Source organism: Amia ocellicauda, chromosome 14, assembly GCF_036373705.1.
Source record: "Amia ocellicauda isolate fAmiCal2 chromosome 14, fAmiCal2.hap1, whole genome shotgun sequence".
Classification (NCBI taxonomy): domain Eukaryota; kingdom Metazoa; phylum Chordata; class Actinopteri; order Amiiformes; family Amiidae; genus Amia; species Amia ocellicauda.
In genome coordinates, this window is record NC_089863.1 from 11558865 (window position 1) to 11576163 (window position 17299).

The 17299-nt window shown below is 42.7% G+C and overlaps 1 protein-coding gene across 1 annotated transcript; it reads left to right on the top strand.

Moving 5' to 3' along the window:
• Nucleotides 1-6326: 6326 nt before the first annotated feature.
• LOC136768707 (L-asparaginase 1) lies at nucleotides 6327-11951 on the top strand. The gene is made up of 11 exons (XM_066723043.1): nucleotides 6327-6469; nucleotides 6705-6798; nucleotides 7207-7333; nucleotides 7585-7710; nucleotides 8052-8147; nucleotides 10038-10164; nucleotides 10251-10357; nucleotides 10793-10972; nucleotides 11161-11271; nucleotides 11566-11616; nucleotides 11807-11951. Exons 1-11 carry the CDS (start codon nucleotides 6376-6378, stop codon nucleotides 11810-11812), a joined length of 1119 nt encoding a protein of 372 aa, XP_066579140.1. The 5' UTR covers nucleotides 6327-6375; the 3' UTR covers nucleotides 11813-11951.
• Nucleotides 11952-17299: the final 5348 nt, after the last annotated feature.

The window sequence follows — 17299 nt, forward strand, 5'->3', positions numbered from 1 at the left end:
GCACACTTCGCAGCTCCGGCTAACTTTGTGTCTGGGAGTGGGCGATGACAAAACAACGACTGGCTCACTTGGTGGCAGAATGCGATCTGTCTCACCTATGAAATGCAAAGGTTCCTGTGCCGGAGCACATCTCGGCACACTCCACAAGGGGACAGCCCATGTCGTGGGCTCTTTTTTATGGCGCCTCACTGGAGGACCTGTGTAATGCTGCGTTTCACAGACATGGGGGTGGGACTCTTCCTCCCAGCAGGGCCCCTATTGGGCAGCTTTGGTACAAGTTTTAGCATGATCGGCATGTCAGAAGGCTATTCCCATTCGGTAATGGTTGTCTTTCTTTTTCAGGGACCCATTGTAGTGGGAACATTTACTTTTATTATTTTATTTATATTTGTATTATTAATTGTTTCATGTTGTTACTTCAGTTCTGTCTATAAAGCAAATCATTAGTTTGTAATTACCCGTTTGGGGGAGTTACTTATTAGTTTGCTAAAACATTTTGTTCTGTAGCTTCTTACCAAACTAAGGATGCTACAGACATCTACCAAAGTCAGGTTACCCTGCCTCCGCCTTAAGGTTCATTGTTTCTTGAATTGTATACAGCTATTGTCTTTTGGATACTTAATCAACGACTGTATTAGTATGCATGTGGGTAACTTGTGCAACTGAATTTCCATGGGATGTGGTGGATTGAACTTGTAAAACTGGATTTGATTGAGAAGACTGTAGCCTATTGTCTATCAAGATATCAAGAAGAAGAAGCTTCTTCCAGCTCACATCTCTTGTTATTTTCCCCATATCACATCACACATTCATCGCTCTGTCCTGGGATTTACTAAAACCACTACACACACTACAATAAACTTTCTTAGGAGAGCTGTTGTGTGCCCTGGTTAAAGCGTCTCAGTGCCTGTGGCTTGTGTGCTGAGAACTTGGAGATTCAAAAGAATCAACTACAGTGAGGGAAATTGAGGAGTGACTGAGGTCACAATTCCTCAATATAAAAAAAACACTAGGTGGCATAGTCATCAGCATTCTGAATGTCATATATATATTTGTTTTGTACCTTTTTTATGTGTGTGTGTGTGTGTGTGTGTGTGTGTGTGTGTAAATCTATATTTTATTATGTATCCCTTCATGTTGCAATAATACTGGAGTGCAGGGCTGCTGATAGTGGCATACCCTGTTCAGAGCAGAGGGGTAATGGAAGGGTGGGGAACATAATCAAAGTATTGAGACTTCTACTGGTCATTGGTTCAAATTCACAAGTACACTTACTTCTCATGTAATTAAAGTGTTCTACATTATATGGTATTGCTTTCTAGTCGGGAGTTGTGGAAATAGAGAAAGAGGATAGACAGTAACAATGGAAGCAGTGAGTAGTGCTGGTAGAGGCCTGCTGCTCACCTCATTTGGGGAGGCGAGCATAATGATGGGAAGTTTTTATTGTCTTATGCTTCTTTTGTGTTTTCCTTTATTTTTGTTTTGTTTCCCCCCAACACTTTTATACTACTTGGGGAATTTTTAGAATTATACACTTTTGGGGGGGAGGCAAGGAAGGCTTATTGTTATTGAGGGGGGTTTTAGAAATGAATAGGATTTATTCTGAAGCAGATTATTGATGTGTCGAAGTGTTTATTTTTCTTCTGTCAAAATTAATTGTTTGAAATTTTTGCAAATTACAAATAAAAAACTAAAAAAGCACATGTACATAAGTATTCACAGTCTTTGCTCAATACTTTGTTGAAGCACCTTTGGCACCAATTACAGCCTCAAGTCTTTTTGAGTATGATGCTACAAGCTTGGCACACCTATTTTTGATCAGTTTCTCCCATTCTTCTTTGCAGGACCTCTCAAGCTCCATCAGGTTGGATGGGGAGTGTCGGTGCACAGCCATTTTCAGATCTCTCCAGAGATATTCAATCGGTCTGGGCTCTGGCTGGGCCACTCAAGGACATTCACAGAGTCCTGTAGCCACTCCTTTGTTATCTTGGCTATGTGCTTAGGGTTGTTGTCCTGTTGTAAGATTAACCTTCGCCCCAGTCTGAGCTCCAGAGCGCTCTGGAGCAGGTTTTCATCAAGGATGTCTCTGTACATTGCTGCATTCATCTTTCCCTCGATCCTGACTAGTCTCCCAGTTCCTGCCGCTGAAAAACATCTCCACAGCATGATGCTGCCACCACCATGCTTCACTGTAGGGATGGTATTGGCCAGGTGATGAGCGGTGCCTGGTTTCCTCCAGACATGACGCTTGCCATTCAGGCCAAAGAGTTCAATCTTTGTTTCATCAGACCAGAAAATCCTTCAGGTGCCTTTTGGCAAACTCCAGACAGGCTGTCATGTGCCTTTTACTGAGGAGTGGCTTCTGTCTGGCCACTCTACCATACAGGCCTGATTGGTGGAGTGCTGCAGAGATGGTTGTTCTTCTGGAAGGTTCTCCTCTCTCCACAGAGACACGCTGGAGCTCTGTCAGAGTGACCATTGGGTTCTTGGTCACCTCCCTGACTAAGGCCCTTCCCCCCCGATCGCTCAGTTTGGCCTGACTCTCCACCCGGGGTTGAGTGGGCAGAAGAACGGGTGAGCAGATGGTGGGTGCTAGTCCTGACTGCGCACCGTAGTGCCTGTGGCAGCGTGGGTGAAAGATGGGCAGCCCCATGGCTCTAGAGTCTATGACCGCTCACTCAGGAGCCTGGGAATGGGCAGGGAAGAGCAGGGTGCTGGAACTGCATGCCCCTGGAACTGCATGCCCCTGCCCTCTGCGCTGTGGGACACCAAGTCAAACAGGCAAACAGGAGCCAAGAGAGCACCACAGATGAAAGAGGACAGAGCATTGCAGTTGGGAAGACAGAGAGCCCCAGACCTAGAGGAAAGGAAAGAGATCTGACGGGCTGGACTGCTGTAGCAAACGAGAGAGTCCGGAAAATGGAATTAACCACGCAGGACTTCAGAGGGAGAGGACGCTGCGGCTGTAAGCTGTATAGAAACAGGACTGTTCCTTCTGTTGTTGTCTTCCATGTTTATAAAGTGTTTTATTTGTATAGGAAGCATATTTTTAAGTTTAATACGTTTTCTTTTGTTTTATTGAGAATTAGTTAGCCCAGGGATTTATTATTTTAGCTAGGGATTTTAGGATTCTGAATAGTTTTCTCTGCATTTTTGCCTCTTATCTTTTAAATGTGATTGATTGACTCAAATGGTTCCATTGCGCTTTCTGGGAGACTGGTCAGGGTCTAACCTGTGTGGGGGATAGTATTGGGGGATGTGAGGATCTCCCTCCATAACCATGAACAAAAAGGGGAGTGGCATAGTCAAGGGAAGAGAAGAGATTGGATCTTTGTGAGAGGTGCTTCAGCAAGTGCATGTGGCTGGGGGGGGACTCACGCTTTCACAATATATATATATATATTACACACACAGGTCTACTAAGTTACCTATAAGAATGTTTTCTTCCAAACATGTCTTTCACTGCATTTGGCCATCTTGAAAATCTGCATTGCACTTCGTGTTCTGTGCTTCATCCTATTCTTTGTCTTGCCAAATAATCTCTTATCTATATTTTCTACATAAACACATGAGCTGTCATTGATGAAGGTTGTGCTTTATGAAGAGAACTGTGTGTTGGGTTTAGCATAAACGGTTTAAAGAATTTGACATTTGTGTGAAAATGTCAAATGGTGACGAATGGTTTTAGTTTAATTATTGGGTTTTTGTTGGATTATTTGCTTGTTTTTGTGCATGTTTTATTATTGATTGCTGGAGAGTGCTTTGTGTTTCACATTCCTTAGTTCCACGTGTGCACACTCATTATTTAATTAATTTCTTTCTTTGTATCTCACTAAGCACTTACCCCTGCACCAGATTGGGGTATACCCGTGACTGGCCAGCGGTACTACCTAGCATCAACTCCACCCCCCTTGGACAATGGCCGTGGGGATTTAGAACTGAGTCGGGGCAGGAGGAGGGAGGCAGAGCAGCAGGAGAGAAAGCACAGTGTAAGGAGAAGGTGGTGCATGGAGAAGTGCAGGGGAGCTGGGTCTTATCTACAACTATATCTTTGAGTGAATTTCACTGAGTGGTGTAATTACTTGTCAGACGTGAAGCTCTCCACGAGTCACAACACGTGCGACAGCTGCACCTTGTCACCTGCACTTGAGCAGGTTTCCAAGGAAGAACACACCACCCCATCCAGTTAGTTATAGTTGCGAAATTCACCAATGCTGACAGATAAAAACATGTTTAGATCATTGCATCCTTTCCATGGGAATTATTATAGATATATAAAAGAGGTAATCATAAAGAAAAACAACTATGGCAACAGTGGTGTGTTCATATGATGAACCCCATGTGTCATGAGACAGAGCTTACTGACCTAATTGTATCTGTTTGCACAATCTAAAAGACTTAAAACAATTAATGTCTTAAATATACAGTACATTTATAAACAAATATAATACAATAAGGGACACACAGGTGTACAATTGTTTCTGAACAAACAGAATAGTTTACAGAGACATTTTCTATCAAGGCCTCATACAGTATGTATTCTGTTAGTTTCCACAAAGCTTCTGTTTTTAGGAATCAGCAGTGCAAGTGCTAGCCGCTTCACCAAAAAATATAATGTCAACCAAAACATGCAATAGCAACAGGAATAACAGCTTCCCTTATCAATAATATATCAACCCTTCCACCTATGTTTAATCGTTAGTACACATTTAATCCCTTGAAATTAATGTGTTGACCGGTCACCTGTTCTGTGAACCAGGTTTGAATTCCTTTATAGCGCTTAATGCACATGACCTAATTTAAAACTATGGTAGCCAGGTGGGGTGCAGATGCACAAAGGGAATTGCATGGAAGAGATGCAGCAGGAGACTTCTTGAATCTACACATATCACTATTTTTTTTAAAGTTTAAATTTTTGCTATTTGCACATTCTCTCTACATATACGTATATGAGCGCTGGATACTAGCGGTTTTAATATTGTTGTATTGAAAGCTAGATTGTGTGAGCTGTCTCAGTAACAGGTTGGACGGAGCTGAAGTAATTCACTTGAAGTCACAGTTGAGCTGGGATAGCTGTCTCTGGGGAGTGTAGTCTATTGATCTTCTTTTCATAATGTTTGCATGTTGCTGTATTCATTTTTCTGTTTAACCTTTCTTTATTTCCTTATTGTCAATAGTTCCTTAGTAACATGTTTGTGTTGATTATCTTGTTGTCACATGTATTACAATTGTTAGTTTAATTTTGCATTGTAGTAGTTGCTCCTTCTCAGCTTTGAAGAGACATCTGAGAACCGGAAAGTTCACCTTTTAATGACCAGACTAAACTGGAGTTTAACTGGTATTTTACGCTAAGAAATAACTATAATTTTTATTGTATGTTTTTAACTTTTTAGTTTCTGTCCAAAATAAATATACGTGTATAGATACCATTTTACAGTGCGCAGACTCTCTTTTTCATACTTGTTGTGGAGAATCTTGGGGTATTAATCTTCAAAATCTTCCACAATTGGTGTAGCTGGCAGGATTACCTGTTGGCACATTTTAAATTATATTTATGGTCAAACAGCGATATATGTATAGGTGTATAATTTTTTTTTTCAATGCAGCGTGTGCATGTATGTGATTTGGTCAACAATGGGAAGGTACAAATGACACTCCACAGGGCAGATCGTCTCCATCCCCTTACTGGCAGTCCGCTCAGACCATGGTGAATCAGCAACCGTACCAGATTACTTCACCCATGATGCAGCAGTGCAAATATATTTTAGCTAATAATAATTTAATTGAGGAAAGAAGAGACTTCACTAAAACCCAGTTAATGATACCAGTATTGTACCTGCACAATTTTAGCACCAACAGCAGGCTGATGCTCAACCCTAGCCAACATGAAAATGTCGAAACCTGATTCCGATAACTCAGTGAATCTCTCTTGGCACCGTGAAACATTTCTGGATGGTCATCTTTGTCTCAAACTGACATGTGACATCAGCTACACTGATACAGAGGGCAGACGTTGCTCCCATTTAAAAATAATTACAGCTTCTGTTTTAATGTGAAACAATGATAAAAACTGCACACACTTCTTGGCAGCACAGCACACATTTCGAAAAAACAGAAGTGACAAAATAATTAAATGAAAAAAACAAATCCCCAAAAAACAAAGCAATTCCATAGAAATGAGAAGGGTGGAGGAAGTAAGGGGGCCTATGAGATATTAGTCATCAGAGTTGGTTGTGGGAGAGAGGGGAGGGGAGGGGAGGGGAGGGGTTAGAGATCGTTATCCAGGAATCCTTTAAAAAGGCACCAGGACAGAGAACAGACAACACACAAGACACTCACAGCTTTCAGCACCGAGCAGAGTGAGCCAGAGAGACAATGACACAAATGATGAGAGGCACCCAGCAAAGAGAGTTCAAAGTGTTTGTCTACTACACCGGGGGCACGGTGGGCATGGTGCCTGGGGAAGAAGGTAAGAGACGGGACGGGAGAGGATGGGAGACCTGGAGGGGGGACAAAATGAACTAAACCATGCGTTCCAGTCTATCTCTATATCTCTGTATCTATCTCTCTCTTTCTCTCTGCAAGAATTGAAATTTGGCATGTCACTGTGCCAGGGAGTGAGTGCACGGTGAGTGTGTCAGTGTGCCAGTGTGCGTGTGAGTGTGGTATTGAGTGACAGCCTCTGGGGGCTCTGTGTGTTTCAGGAGAACATCCGGGGAAACCAGGAGAATTCACAGAGGAGTTGCAACGCCACCCTGAGCTCTACAGCAACATGGCTGATAATTGGTTCTACTTGCCGTAAGTCTGTCTGCCTGTCTGCGTCTCTGCCCGTCTGTATCTCTCTCTTTTTGTCTGTATTTCTGTCTGTTTGTCTGTAGCCCTGCCTGTATCTGTCTGTCTGTCTATCTGTATCTCTTGTACTTTCATTACTCTAGTCACCATTTTGATATCTTTCTTTTTCTTGACAGTATCTGTACAGTAGTGGTAGTACTATTGTTTCCAGATTCAATTGAGTATAATGATAATGATTAGTTTTATTAGCTGCATTAATAATGTTAATACATATGTTATTACTGATACATTTGCTACTGTTTATCTAGCAGTAGCAACATGGGTATTAACATTAGTTGCATTACCATTAATTATTGAAGTCAACAGCAACATACTATTGTGCTGCTGCTCACGAGGATGATCATGTGACTCCAGGCCGAAGGCGGTGGACGACTGTGAAGACCACACCCCAGTGAAGTACCAGGTGGAGGAGGTGCCCAAGCCCATCGACTCCTCCAAGATGACTCCAGCAGACTGGGAAAACATTGCCCACAAGATCCTGGTAGCACACCCCCACCCTGCACAAACTACTGACCTCTCCCCTTACCCCTTACCCCTGCCCCTGCATCTCTCTCCCTCTCACATACACACACACACTCTCTCTCTCTCTCTGTATCTACACAGTATCAGAATAGCAAAACAAGTTGAATTAACCCCCTTCCCCATTTAGAAATAAATAAATAAACTATGATGATGATAGAAGCAGGAGTGTGATATCAGTGACCTGCACCCTTTGACCTCTGACCCTTCTAGGCCAATAAGAAAGGCTTCGATGGCTTTGTCATCCTTCAAGGGACCGACACCCTGGCCTACACCTCCTCAGCTCTGTCCTTCCTGCTGCAGGGACTGAACAAGCCTGTGGTGGTGACTGGGGCGCAGGTAGGCTCTCCACCAAGCAATGGGCAGGCAGATCTCAGACAGGGCTCTGTCACTGCATAATTACTATCAGTATATAAGCATTATTATTGTGTAAATTTTGTTGCTATATTTTGTGGAATTGTTATTTCAGACAGTTCAGTTTTACACTGTGTTTCTAATGACCTTCTCCCATTTCTTCCTCTCTCTCTCTCTCTCTCTCTCTCTCTCTCTCTCTCTCTCGTCTCACTGTGGTGGGTGTGATTCCTGTCTCTCTTTTGTGGGTGTGTCTCCACTGTTGCCTCTTCTGTGGCTGTCTATTTGGTGGGCATGTCTCTCTCTAATGTGCATGTCGGGGCTGACAGAGGTCTCTGTTTGAGCCGCGCTCCGATGCCGTCAGCAACATCCTGGGCTCTCTGCTGATCGCCGGCTGCTACAGCAAGAAGCCCGCGCTGCAGCAGGTGAGCGGCGCCCCGCCCCTCCAACCCCAGACCCAATCGATACTTTGCCCTCCCTGCCAATCGCAGACCTACTAAACCCTGTATATACAGTGAGGGAAAAAAGTATTTGATCCCCTGCTGATTTTGTACGTTTGCCCACTGAAAAAGAAATGATCAGTCTATAATTTTAATGGTAGGTGTATTTTAACAGCGAGAGACAGAATAACAACAAAAAAATCCAGAAAAACGCATTTCAAAAAAGTTATAAATTGATTTGCATGGTAATGAGGGAAATAAGTATTTGATCCCCTATCAATCAGCAAGATTTCTGGCTCCCAGGTGTCTTTTATACAGGTAACGAGCTGAGATTAGGAGCACTCTCTTAAGATTGTAGACCTACACAATGCTGGAATGGGCTACAAGACCATCGCCAAGCAGCTTGGTGAGAAGGTGACAACAGTTGGTGCGATTATTCGCAAATGGAAGAAACACAAAATAACTGTCAGTCTCCCTCGGTCTGGGGCTCCATGCAAGATCTCACCTCATGGAGTTTCAATGATCATGAGAACGGTGAGGAATCAGCCCAGAACTACATGGGAGGATCTTGTTAATGATCTCAAGGCAGCTGGGACCATAGTCACCAAGAAAACAATTGGTAACACACTACACCGTGAAGGACTGGAATCCTGCAGCGCTCGCAAGGTCCCCCTGCTCAAGAAAGCACATGTACAGGCCCATCTGAAGTTTGCCAATGAACATCTGAATGATTCAGAGGAGAACTGGGTGAAAGTGTTGTGGTCAGATGAGACCAAAATCGAGCTCTTTGGCATCAACTCAACTCGCCGTGTTTGGAGGAGGAGGAATGACGCCAAGAACACCATCCCCACCGTCAAACATGGAGGAGGAAACATTATGCTTTGGGGGTGTTTTTTTGCTAAGGGGACAGGACAACTGCACCTCATCAAAGGGATGATGGACGGGGCCATGTACCGTCAAACCTTGGGTGAGAACCTCCTTCCCTCAGCCAGGGCATTGAAAATGGGTCATGGATGGGTATTCCAGCATGACAATGACCCAAGACACACAGCCAAGGCAACAAAGGAGTGGCTCAAGAAGAAGCACATTAAGGTCCTGGAGTGGCCTAGCCAGTCTCCAGACCTTAATCCCATAGAAAATCTGTGGAGGGAGCTGAAGGTTCGAGTTGCCAAATGTCAGCCTCGAAACCTTAATGACTTGGAGAGGATCTCCAAAGAGGAGTGGGACAAAATCCCTCCTGAGATGTGTGCAAACCTGGTAGACAACTACAAGAAACGTCTGACCTCTGTGATTGCCAACAAGGGTTTTGCCACCAAGTACTAAGTCGAAGGGGTCAAATACTTATTTCCCTCATTAACATGCAAATCAATTTGAAATGCGTTTTTCTGGATTTTTTTGTTGTTATTCTGTCTCTCACTGTTAAAATACACCCACCATTAAAATTATAGACTGATCACTTCTTTGTCAGTGAATAAACATACAAAATCAGCAGGGGATCAAATACTTTTTTCCCCCACTGTACCCCATCCCTGTTTACTTTACTGTCAGAAACCACTCTCTTCTTCTTTTAGATTTAAGTATGTAAAAGAAAAACTAAAACATGATAGGTTACTGGTTGTCCTGATTTGCTATTTCAGGTAGGTGAAAGTTTATTTTCATTTTTCCTAGGCCCTGCTCACACACTCTTTACCTCACATGATCTTTCTATCTAATTATCCCATATTCATCCATCCATCTCTCTATATACCAATAAGTATGTATGTTGTACAGTATTATAAAATGCGTAACAGGCTTGGTTCAGTGATCGTGTCTCTCTCTTTGTCTCTCTCTCTCTCTCTCTCTCTCTCTCTCTCTCTCTTTCTCTCTCTCACTCAGGTGTCCGTGTTCTTTGGCAACAAGCTCTTCCAGGGGAACCGAGTCCAAAAGTGTGACTGTGACGCCTTTGACGCCTTCGACTCCCCCAACATGGAGCCTCTGGTGGAGTTTGGGCCGGAGATAAAGGGTAACCCAGCGCTTCTTGATCCTTAACTCCCAAAATGTGTCTCTCACCCCAGCATGCTGTCACACCCCCTTCTGTCTGTGTTGCAGTGAACGCCTGCCAGCATGAGATTCCCATTCTGCTGGTCTCAAAAAAGACCAAGGCTGAGCCTGACATCAGAGTCCTCCGCATCTTCCCAGGCATCCACCCGTCCTACGTGAGTGAGGGATACTGATTGCACACGTCGCCCCATTTCTGTGTTTCTGTCTCTCTCTCTCTCTTTCAGCTCACACTAGGAGACATGCCAGTGCTTTCAAGAACTGGTCTGTGTATAACCACGGCTTGAGACACTTCTTGACTATTCAGGTGCTGAAATCAGACAAGAAGAAGCTCCTCCTGCTGAGCCCTCTCCTGCTGCTCTCCTGTTCTCTCTCTCTCTCTTTCAATCTCACTGTCTCTCTCTCTCTCCCTTCTCCCTCCTCACTCCTGTCTCTGTAGCCTCCCAGGAGTGCATGTGTTAAAGTGACACAGCTGGAGTGTTATTCAGAGACATGTCCTGGGTGAGGTGTTTGATGTGTAGTAGTCCAGGCAGTGACGCAGTCAGCGCGTTGTACAGTGACACAGTTTCGATGCCCCTTGCTTGGTTGTGCAGGTGGACTGCTTGCTGGCCCAGGCAGACGGGATTGTCCTGCAGACGTACGGAAATGGCAACGCCCCCGAGGAGGACTGGTTCTCTGATGCCCTGAAGCGCGCGACTGACCACGGCACTATCATCCTCAATTGCACGCAGGTCCACCGGGGCTCCGTCAGGCCCATCTATGAGGCCGGAGATGTAAGACAGCTCCCACCCGTCTCACTCACTGTGTGTGTGTGTCAGTGTGGATTACAGACTGCATCCACCGTCTCTCTGTCTGCCTGTTTCTCTCTGAGTGGATATGTGCTGCATTAACTCTACTGCCTCTCTCTGTATGGGCTGTTTTAACCCCTGCACACACACTCCTCTCTCCCTCCCTCTCTCAGTGGCTGATGAAGGCCGGGGTCCTGTCTGGGTATGACATCACCACTGAAGCGGCTCTGACCAAGATGCTGTGGGTCCATAAGTACATCAAGGACAAGGAAACGCGCATACAGGTCAGCACCAGCTCCCCTAACCCCACCCCCATGACACACACACACACACACATATTGTACACACACACAAATAGAGACACAGACACACACTCTCTCTTTAACATACACCCACACTCACTCTCTCGCTCTCGCTCTCTCTCACACACACACTCACTGCTTTCTGTCTGTCTGTCTGTTTCTCTGTGTGGTCTGTGGTGCAGTTACACAGTGCCCATGTAAATACCCCATCCAACTCTCTCTCTCTCTCTCTCTCTCTCTCTCTCTCTCTCTCTCACTCCCTCCCTCTCCCTGCAGATGATGAAGAAGAGTCTCTGTGGAGAGATGACCATCATAGCAGAGCCCAAGGTGAGAGAGAAAGACTGCTGGTCTCCAGAGGAAGGGCAGATGTTTTCACTGTCCTGTTGCCAATGCTTTGAAAATCATGGCTCCTTTGCCCCCGCCCCACAGTTTATGTTGTCAGGAGATTAAAATTGACAGCAGGAAGTTTGAGATCCCAACTCGTTCACTCTGTCTCTGTCTCTCTCCCTTTCCACAGCAGTAAAAGTACCACCATGGAGCAAAATGCTGATCCTGTCTGCAGCCCAAACCCCATCCCACTGTGTCCCTTCCACTCCCACTGAAATCACTCCTTCATACCCCCCCCCACACCAATGTGTAACAAAGAAATAAAACCTGACTGTATGTGTACCTCTCTCTCTCTCTCTCTCTGTGTGTGTTATATTATCAAACTGTTTGTCACTAGGTAGAGGGGTTAACGCCATCACAGTACTGAAGTGGCAGTCTGGTGTAGTAGTAGTAGTAGTAGTAGTAGTAGTAGTAGTAATATTTGTTGAGCACCTTTCATACAGATAAGTTTCAATGCACTTCACAAAATAATAAAAGGATAGAAATACAATTTAACAAATCAAATAATAAAAACACGGGGGTGAGAGATATGAAACACGACACACAAGAATGGAATTGACGTTGAATCCAATCAATTTTCAATGTATATTCAATGTTGAAATATGACGTTGAAACAACGTTGTTTCTAATGTAATCTAATGTATAAAACATTGAAATTTAGTTGCAAATTGGTTGGATTTGCAAATGGAATCAATGTCAATTCCTTCAACATCAATTTAATCAGCAAATGCAAACAACCACAGAAAGAGAGAGAGTGAGTGATGACAGAGAGTTCTGGGGGGAGAAGAAAAGAAAACAACTAAAATACACTTTCTTGATGTTAACTATACACAAACAGTAGAGGAAAAAACAGTGTACAACTTCAGGATGAACAATGAAAACTCCAAACATCGTTTTTTGGCTGAAATTACTTTATTGTCATGTAAAGACAGAACCCTGCACATATTGTGTAGAAAATGACACAAAATGTGTCATAGTACTATTAACACATTATTTGTGTAGAATTTCTACACTGTATATTAAACCTGAAAAACAGATTTTAAAAATGCTATAAATCTTTTTAAAACTAGTTCCATGCAAGTTATGGTTAGAGAGCACTTTTATACACACCCACAGTTTTTACAATATGTTTTATACAGGTCTCCAGTTCAATTAAAGTTGAAGTAAAAATATATATATATGCACCGACATTTTTCACATTTCAAATATCATCAACGGTCACTGATAACATATTTTAATTGTAGTTACTATTTTGATAATACATTTGATTAATGCACACATAATACAGTTTTGTTATCCTGCACTGAAATATTTTGCTAGTTAATTACTCTGATTCGTCATTTGTAATTTCATAGAGTACCATTATACACACACACACATACATATTTATGTATGTATATTAACGGATATACACTCACCTAAAGGATTATTAGGAACACCATACTAATACTGTGTTTGACCCCCTTTCGCCTTCAGAACTGCCTTAATTCTACATGGCATTGATTCAACAAGGTGCTGAAAGCATTCTTTAGAAATGTTGGCCCATATTGATAGGATAGCATCTTGCAGTTGATGGAGATTTGTGGGATGCACATCCAGGGCACGAAGCTCCTGTTCCACCACATCCCAAAGATGCTCTATTGGGTTGAGATCTGGTGACTGTGGGGGCCAGTTTAGTACAGTGAACTCATTGTCATGTTCAAGAAACCAATTTGAAATGATTCGACCTTTGTGACATGGTGCATTATCCTGCTGGAAGTAGCCATCAGAGGATGGGTACATGGTGGTCATAAAGGGATGGACATGGTCAGAAACAATGCTCAGGTAGGCCGTGGCATTTAAACGATGCCCAATTGGCACTAAGGGGCCTAAAGTGTGCCAAGAAAACATCCCCCACACCATTACACCATCACCACCAGCCTGCACAGTGGTAACAAGGCATGATGGATCCATGTTCTCATTCTGTTTACGCCAAATTCTGACTCTACCATCTGAATGTCTCAACAGAAATCGAGACTCATCAGACCAGGCAACATTTTTCAAGTCTTCAACTGTCTAATTTTGGTGAGCTTGTGCAAATTGTAGCCTCTTTTTCCTATTTGTAGTGGAGATGAGTGGTACCCGGTGGGGTCTTCTGCTGTTGTAGCCCATCCGCCTCAAGGTTGTACGTGTTGTGGCTTCACAAATGCTTGGCTGCATACCTCAGTTGTAACGAGTGGTTATTTCAGTCAAAGTTGCTCTTCTATCGGCTTGAATCAGTCGGCCCATTCTCCTCTGACCTCTAGCATCAACAAGGCATTTTCGCCCACAGGACTGCCGCATACTGGATGTTTTTCCCTTTTCACACCATTCTTTGTAAACCCTAGAAATGGTTGTGCGTGAAAATCCCAGTAACTGAGCAGATTGTGAAATACTCAGACCGGCCCGTCTGGCACCAACAACCATGCCACGCTCAAAATTGCTTAAATCACCTTTCTTTCCCATTCAGACATTCAGTTTGGAGTTCAGGAGATTGTCTTGACCAGGACCACACCCCTAAATGCATTGAATCAACTACCATGTGATTGGTTGTTTAGATAATTGCATTAATGAGAAATTGAACAGGTGTTCCTAATAATCCTTTAGGTGAGTGTATATGTATGCTGTATATATGTATATATATATATATATATATATATATATATATATATATATATATATATATATATATATATATATATTTTATTAAGGGGAATTTTGCGCATTTGTTACCATGTCACTCAAAATACACCCATGAAAAAAGTACGGTCTGGGGAAATACATTTATTTGAGAGGATATTGTGTTTGTTATCTGGGGTGTGTTTGGTTGTTTTGACTGTCGCGACGTCTATTCACCCTGAAAGCAACGTATATTTCTTCTTTGATGAATCGTTGCCAAATCCACGTTGAATAGCAGCTGTATTCTTGCTGATCCACGTCGCAACTAGATGTCAGCCACGACGTCGAGTGCTGCCGGGATGCTTGCGTTCACACAGAAACTGCTGCGCCAGCGGCGGAAACACCGCACACAGAGGCTGAGCAGCACAACCGTTTGCTGCATGTCGGTTGATCTGGGATTGTTCGCTGGTGATGTGTGGTTGTGAAGCAAATATATGTTTGAGTCCAAATCTGCCTGATTTCATGGAGATGTTGAGCTGTTTTTCGACTCCTAATCGCGCATTTCACGTCTCCAGCTGTCAAACTCTTCTGGGGGACCCCCAGACCCCCAGCCCTGAATTACTCAATCGTCTTCGCCCTCATTTTTCAACACTAATTTTGTGCAGTGCACAGTGGGACAGAGGGGAAAATGCTAAAGACTTCAATCTAATAAGACACTAAAAAGAGTGGCTTGAAAGTGTCTATCATGTTTATCTATATGCCTACAATAATCTTTAACAAATTAAAATTAAAAGTGGTCTGAACCCGTTTTAATACTAATATGTACATTCATTTCAACGTTTTTATTTTTGTACTTTGTCAATACTAAATATAAGCAATTGGGTATATTACTAATTCACAGAATTGTGTGTGTGTGTTGGAGAGGGGCATTAAGGTGTGACCCCCGATGTCTGGACCTTGATTATACCTTGACCAAGTAATTTGGACCCTGACACAAAATAATTGACTACCCCTGGTATAGTGCATTGTGTTGCACACTTTTTACACGCAGCAGGCTTTCAAGAAAAAAAACCGATATGAGCCCCCCCACACTTTTCAAACAAAAGTTAAATACTGATTGCAAAGCTTTTCCTATAAATGGGTCGAATAATTAAGAAGCTTAAAAGAATAGGAAAGTAAAAGAGAAACGTAAGGCAATGACACCACGTGTTCAGCCCATACACTATAAAAATAATACACAAATAGATGGGCAGCTCATTGGAACAGCACCCAGCTGCCACAGTGCCCAGCAGTGACACAGACGGAGGGCAGGGAGACGATGGCACAGCGGAATACAGGGCTCTCCTCACCCACAGTGTTCATGTACTACACCGGGGGCACCGTGGGCATGGTCCATGGGCAAGACGGTAATTATTATTATTATTATTATTATTATTATTATTATTATTATTATTATTATTATTATTATTATTATCCCCCCACTGCTGAGAATGACCTGTTATGAAGCTGTCAGTGTCGCTCTGTGACATCAGTCCACTCATCTCTTGGGTTGATCCATATCGCAATATCCAAGGGGGGAGGAGTGGCCGCTCGCGGGTTGGACTTGTTATTCAAGCACAGTAAAAATATATTGATGTGTCGCATGATTCAGTGTTTTTTAATAGTGATATAGATTGCAATAGTTTGTTTAAAAACGTGGTTTGTGAATTGAAACCCAGTGTCTGAAAACCGGCTGTTCGCTGTGGCTGCAGTTTGACGCGCTTTGACCTGACGATGCGCAGCCGCAGCTGAAGCGCGATGTGAGCAGGGCGGACAAGGCGCTGTCCCGGGGACGGTGCTGAAAAGATCACTAAGTCATCAATTTGTTCCATCTATTCCCCGGGTAATAGATTCATATATTTAATTCATTCTATAAATATTTTATCATTCTATAAATCTCTGTCAACCAAAGTTTCGGCATGTTTGATTTATTCTCACTCCGATTATATGATATATCATGACGCGATCTACCGTATCATGACGCGTACCGTTCTACCGGGTGCAGAAAATAATACGGGAGAGCAATATCTCGGAAATAGCAGCCAAGATAAATGCCTTCCTATTCTTAATCTGATCAGTCTACATTTCGTGGAGAATGTAGGTAGAATATTTATTTAGCCAATTATATTATTAGGAATTAAATGTTAAATACGTAGGCTATACAATATTTTTCATTATTTATTATTAGCTTATATATACTGTAATTACTATAATAATTAATATTAATGAGCAAATAAACGTGTTAATGAACTAATCTGAAAATAGGAATATGTTTAAATGTGTTTTGTTCCATGTTTTCTACAGTAACATCATTAAACAATTTAGGCAATTGTTTGGAAACATTTATGTAATAGAAATGCTTGCTTTTTCTTGTGCTGTTTAAAATTAAATGCCAATACAAATACAAGCTTCACGATCAATTTGTCCAATCAGTGTCAGCTCAACATAATAATGAAATTATCCCCAAATAAATTTAGCAAGAATATTGAATCGGGTCATTCAATGAAGTACTGTCAAACTAATTCCGCAGGAGACAACGTGTCAAGTTAAAATAAGGGAGAGCTTTTAAAACTGATTAACGGGCCTCTACTACTTTTAAGTACAAATACATATATCCACCCTGAAACAAATCCACGAGGAGTGTCCTTGTCCTGACAGTGTCCCACACCAGTTCCATCTTATTTGTTTCCGCCATTTTCATTCATATTTATTAATCTAGCGGCGAACCAGGTATAGTCACATTAGATTCTGTTGTCTAATTTTGCTCTACCAAACGAAAACTCATTTGATAATGCTGCAAGCAACAGTTTCACGAAATGTTACAATCCACCTAATTTCTACATTAAAAAACGCTATATATTTTCCTAGCAACATGTAGACTGGTGTCCCTCCCTCTTACTCTCACTCACACACACTGCCAGTGCCCTTGTTTGTGCTGTGAGTATAG

Bases quoted from the DNA above. Each gene is read 5' to 3' on its own strand.
- LOC136768707 (XM_066723043.1), top strand. From the start codon at position 6,376: ATGACACAAATGATGAGAGGCACCCAGCAAAGAGAGTTCAAAGTGTTT. The intron at 7,711-8,051 runs GTAGGCTCTCCA...CGGGGCTGACAG, and splicing joins TGGTGGTGACTGGGGCGCAG to AGGTCTCTGTTTGAGCCGCG. The intron at 10,973-11,160 runs GTAAGACAGCTC...TCCCTCTCTCAG, and splicing joins CCATCTATGAGGCCGGAGAT to TGGCTGATGAAGGCCGGGGT.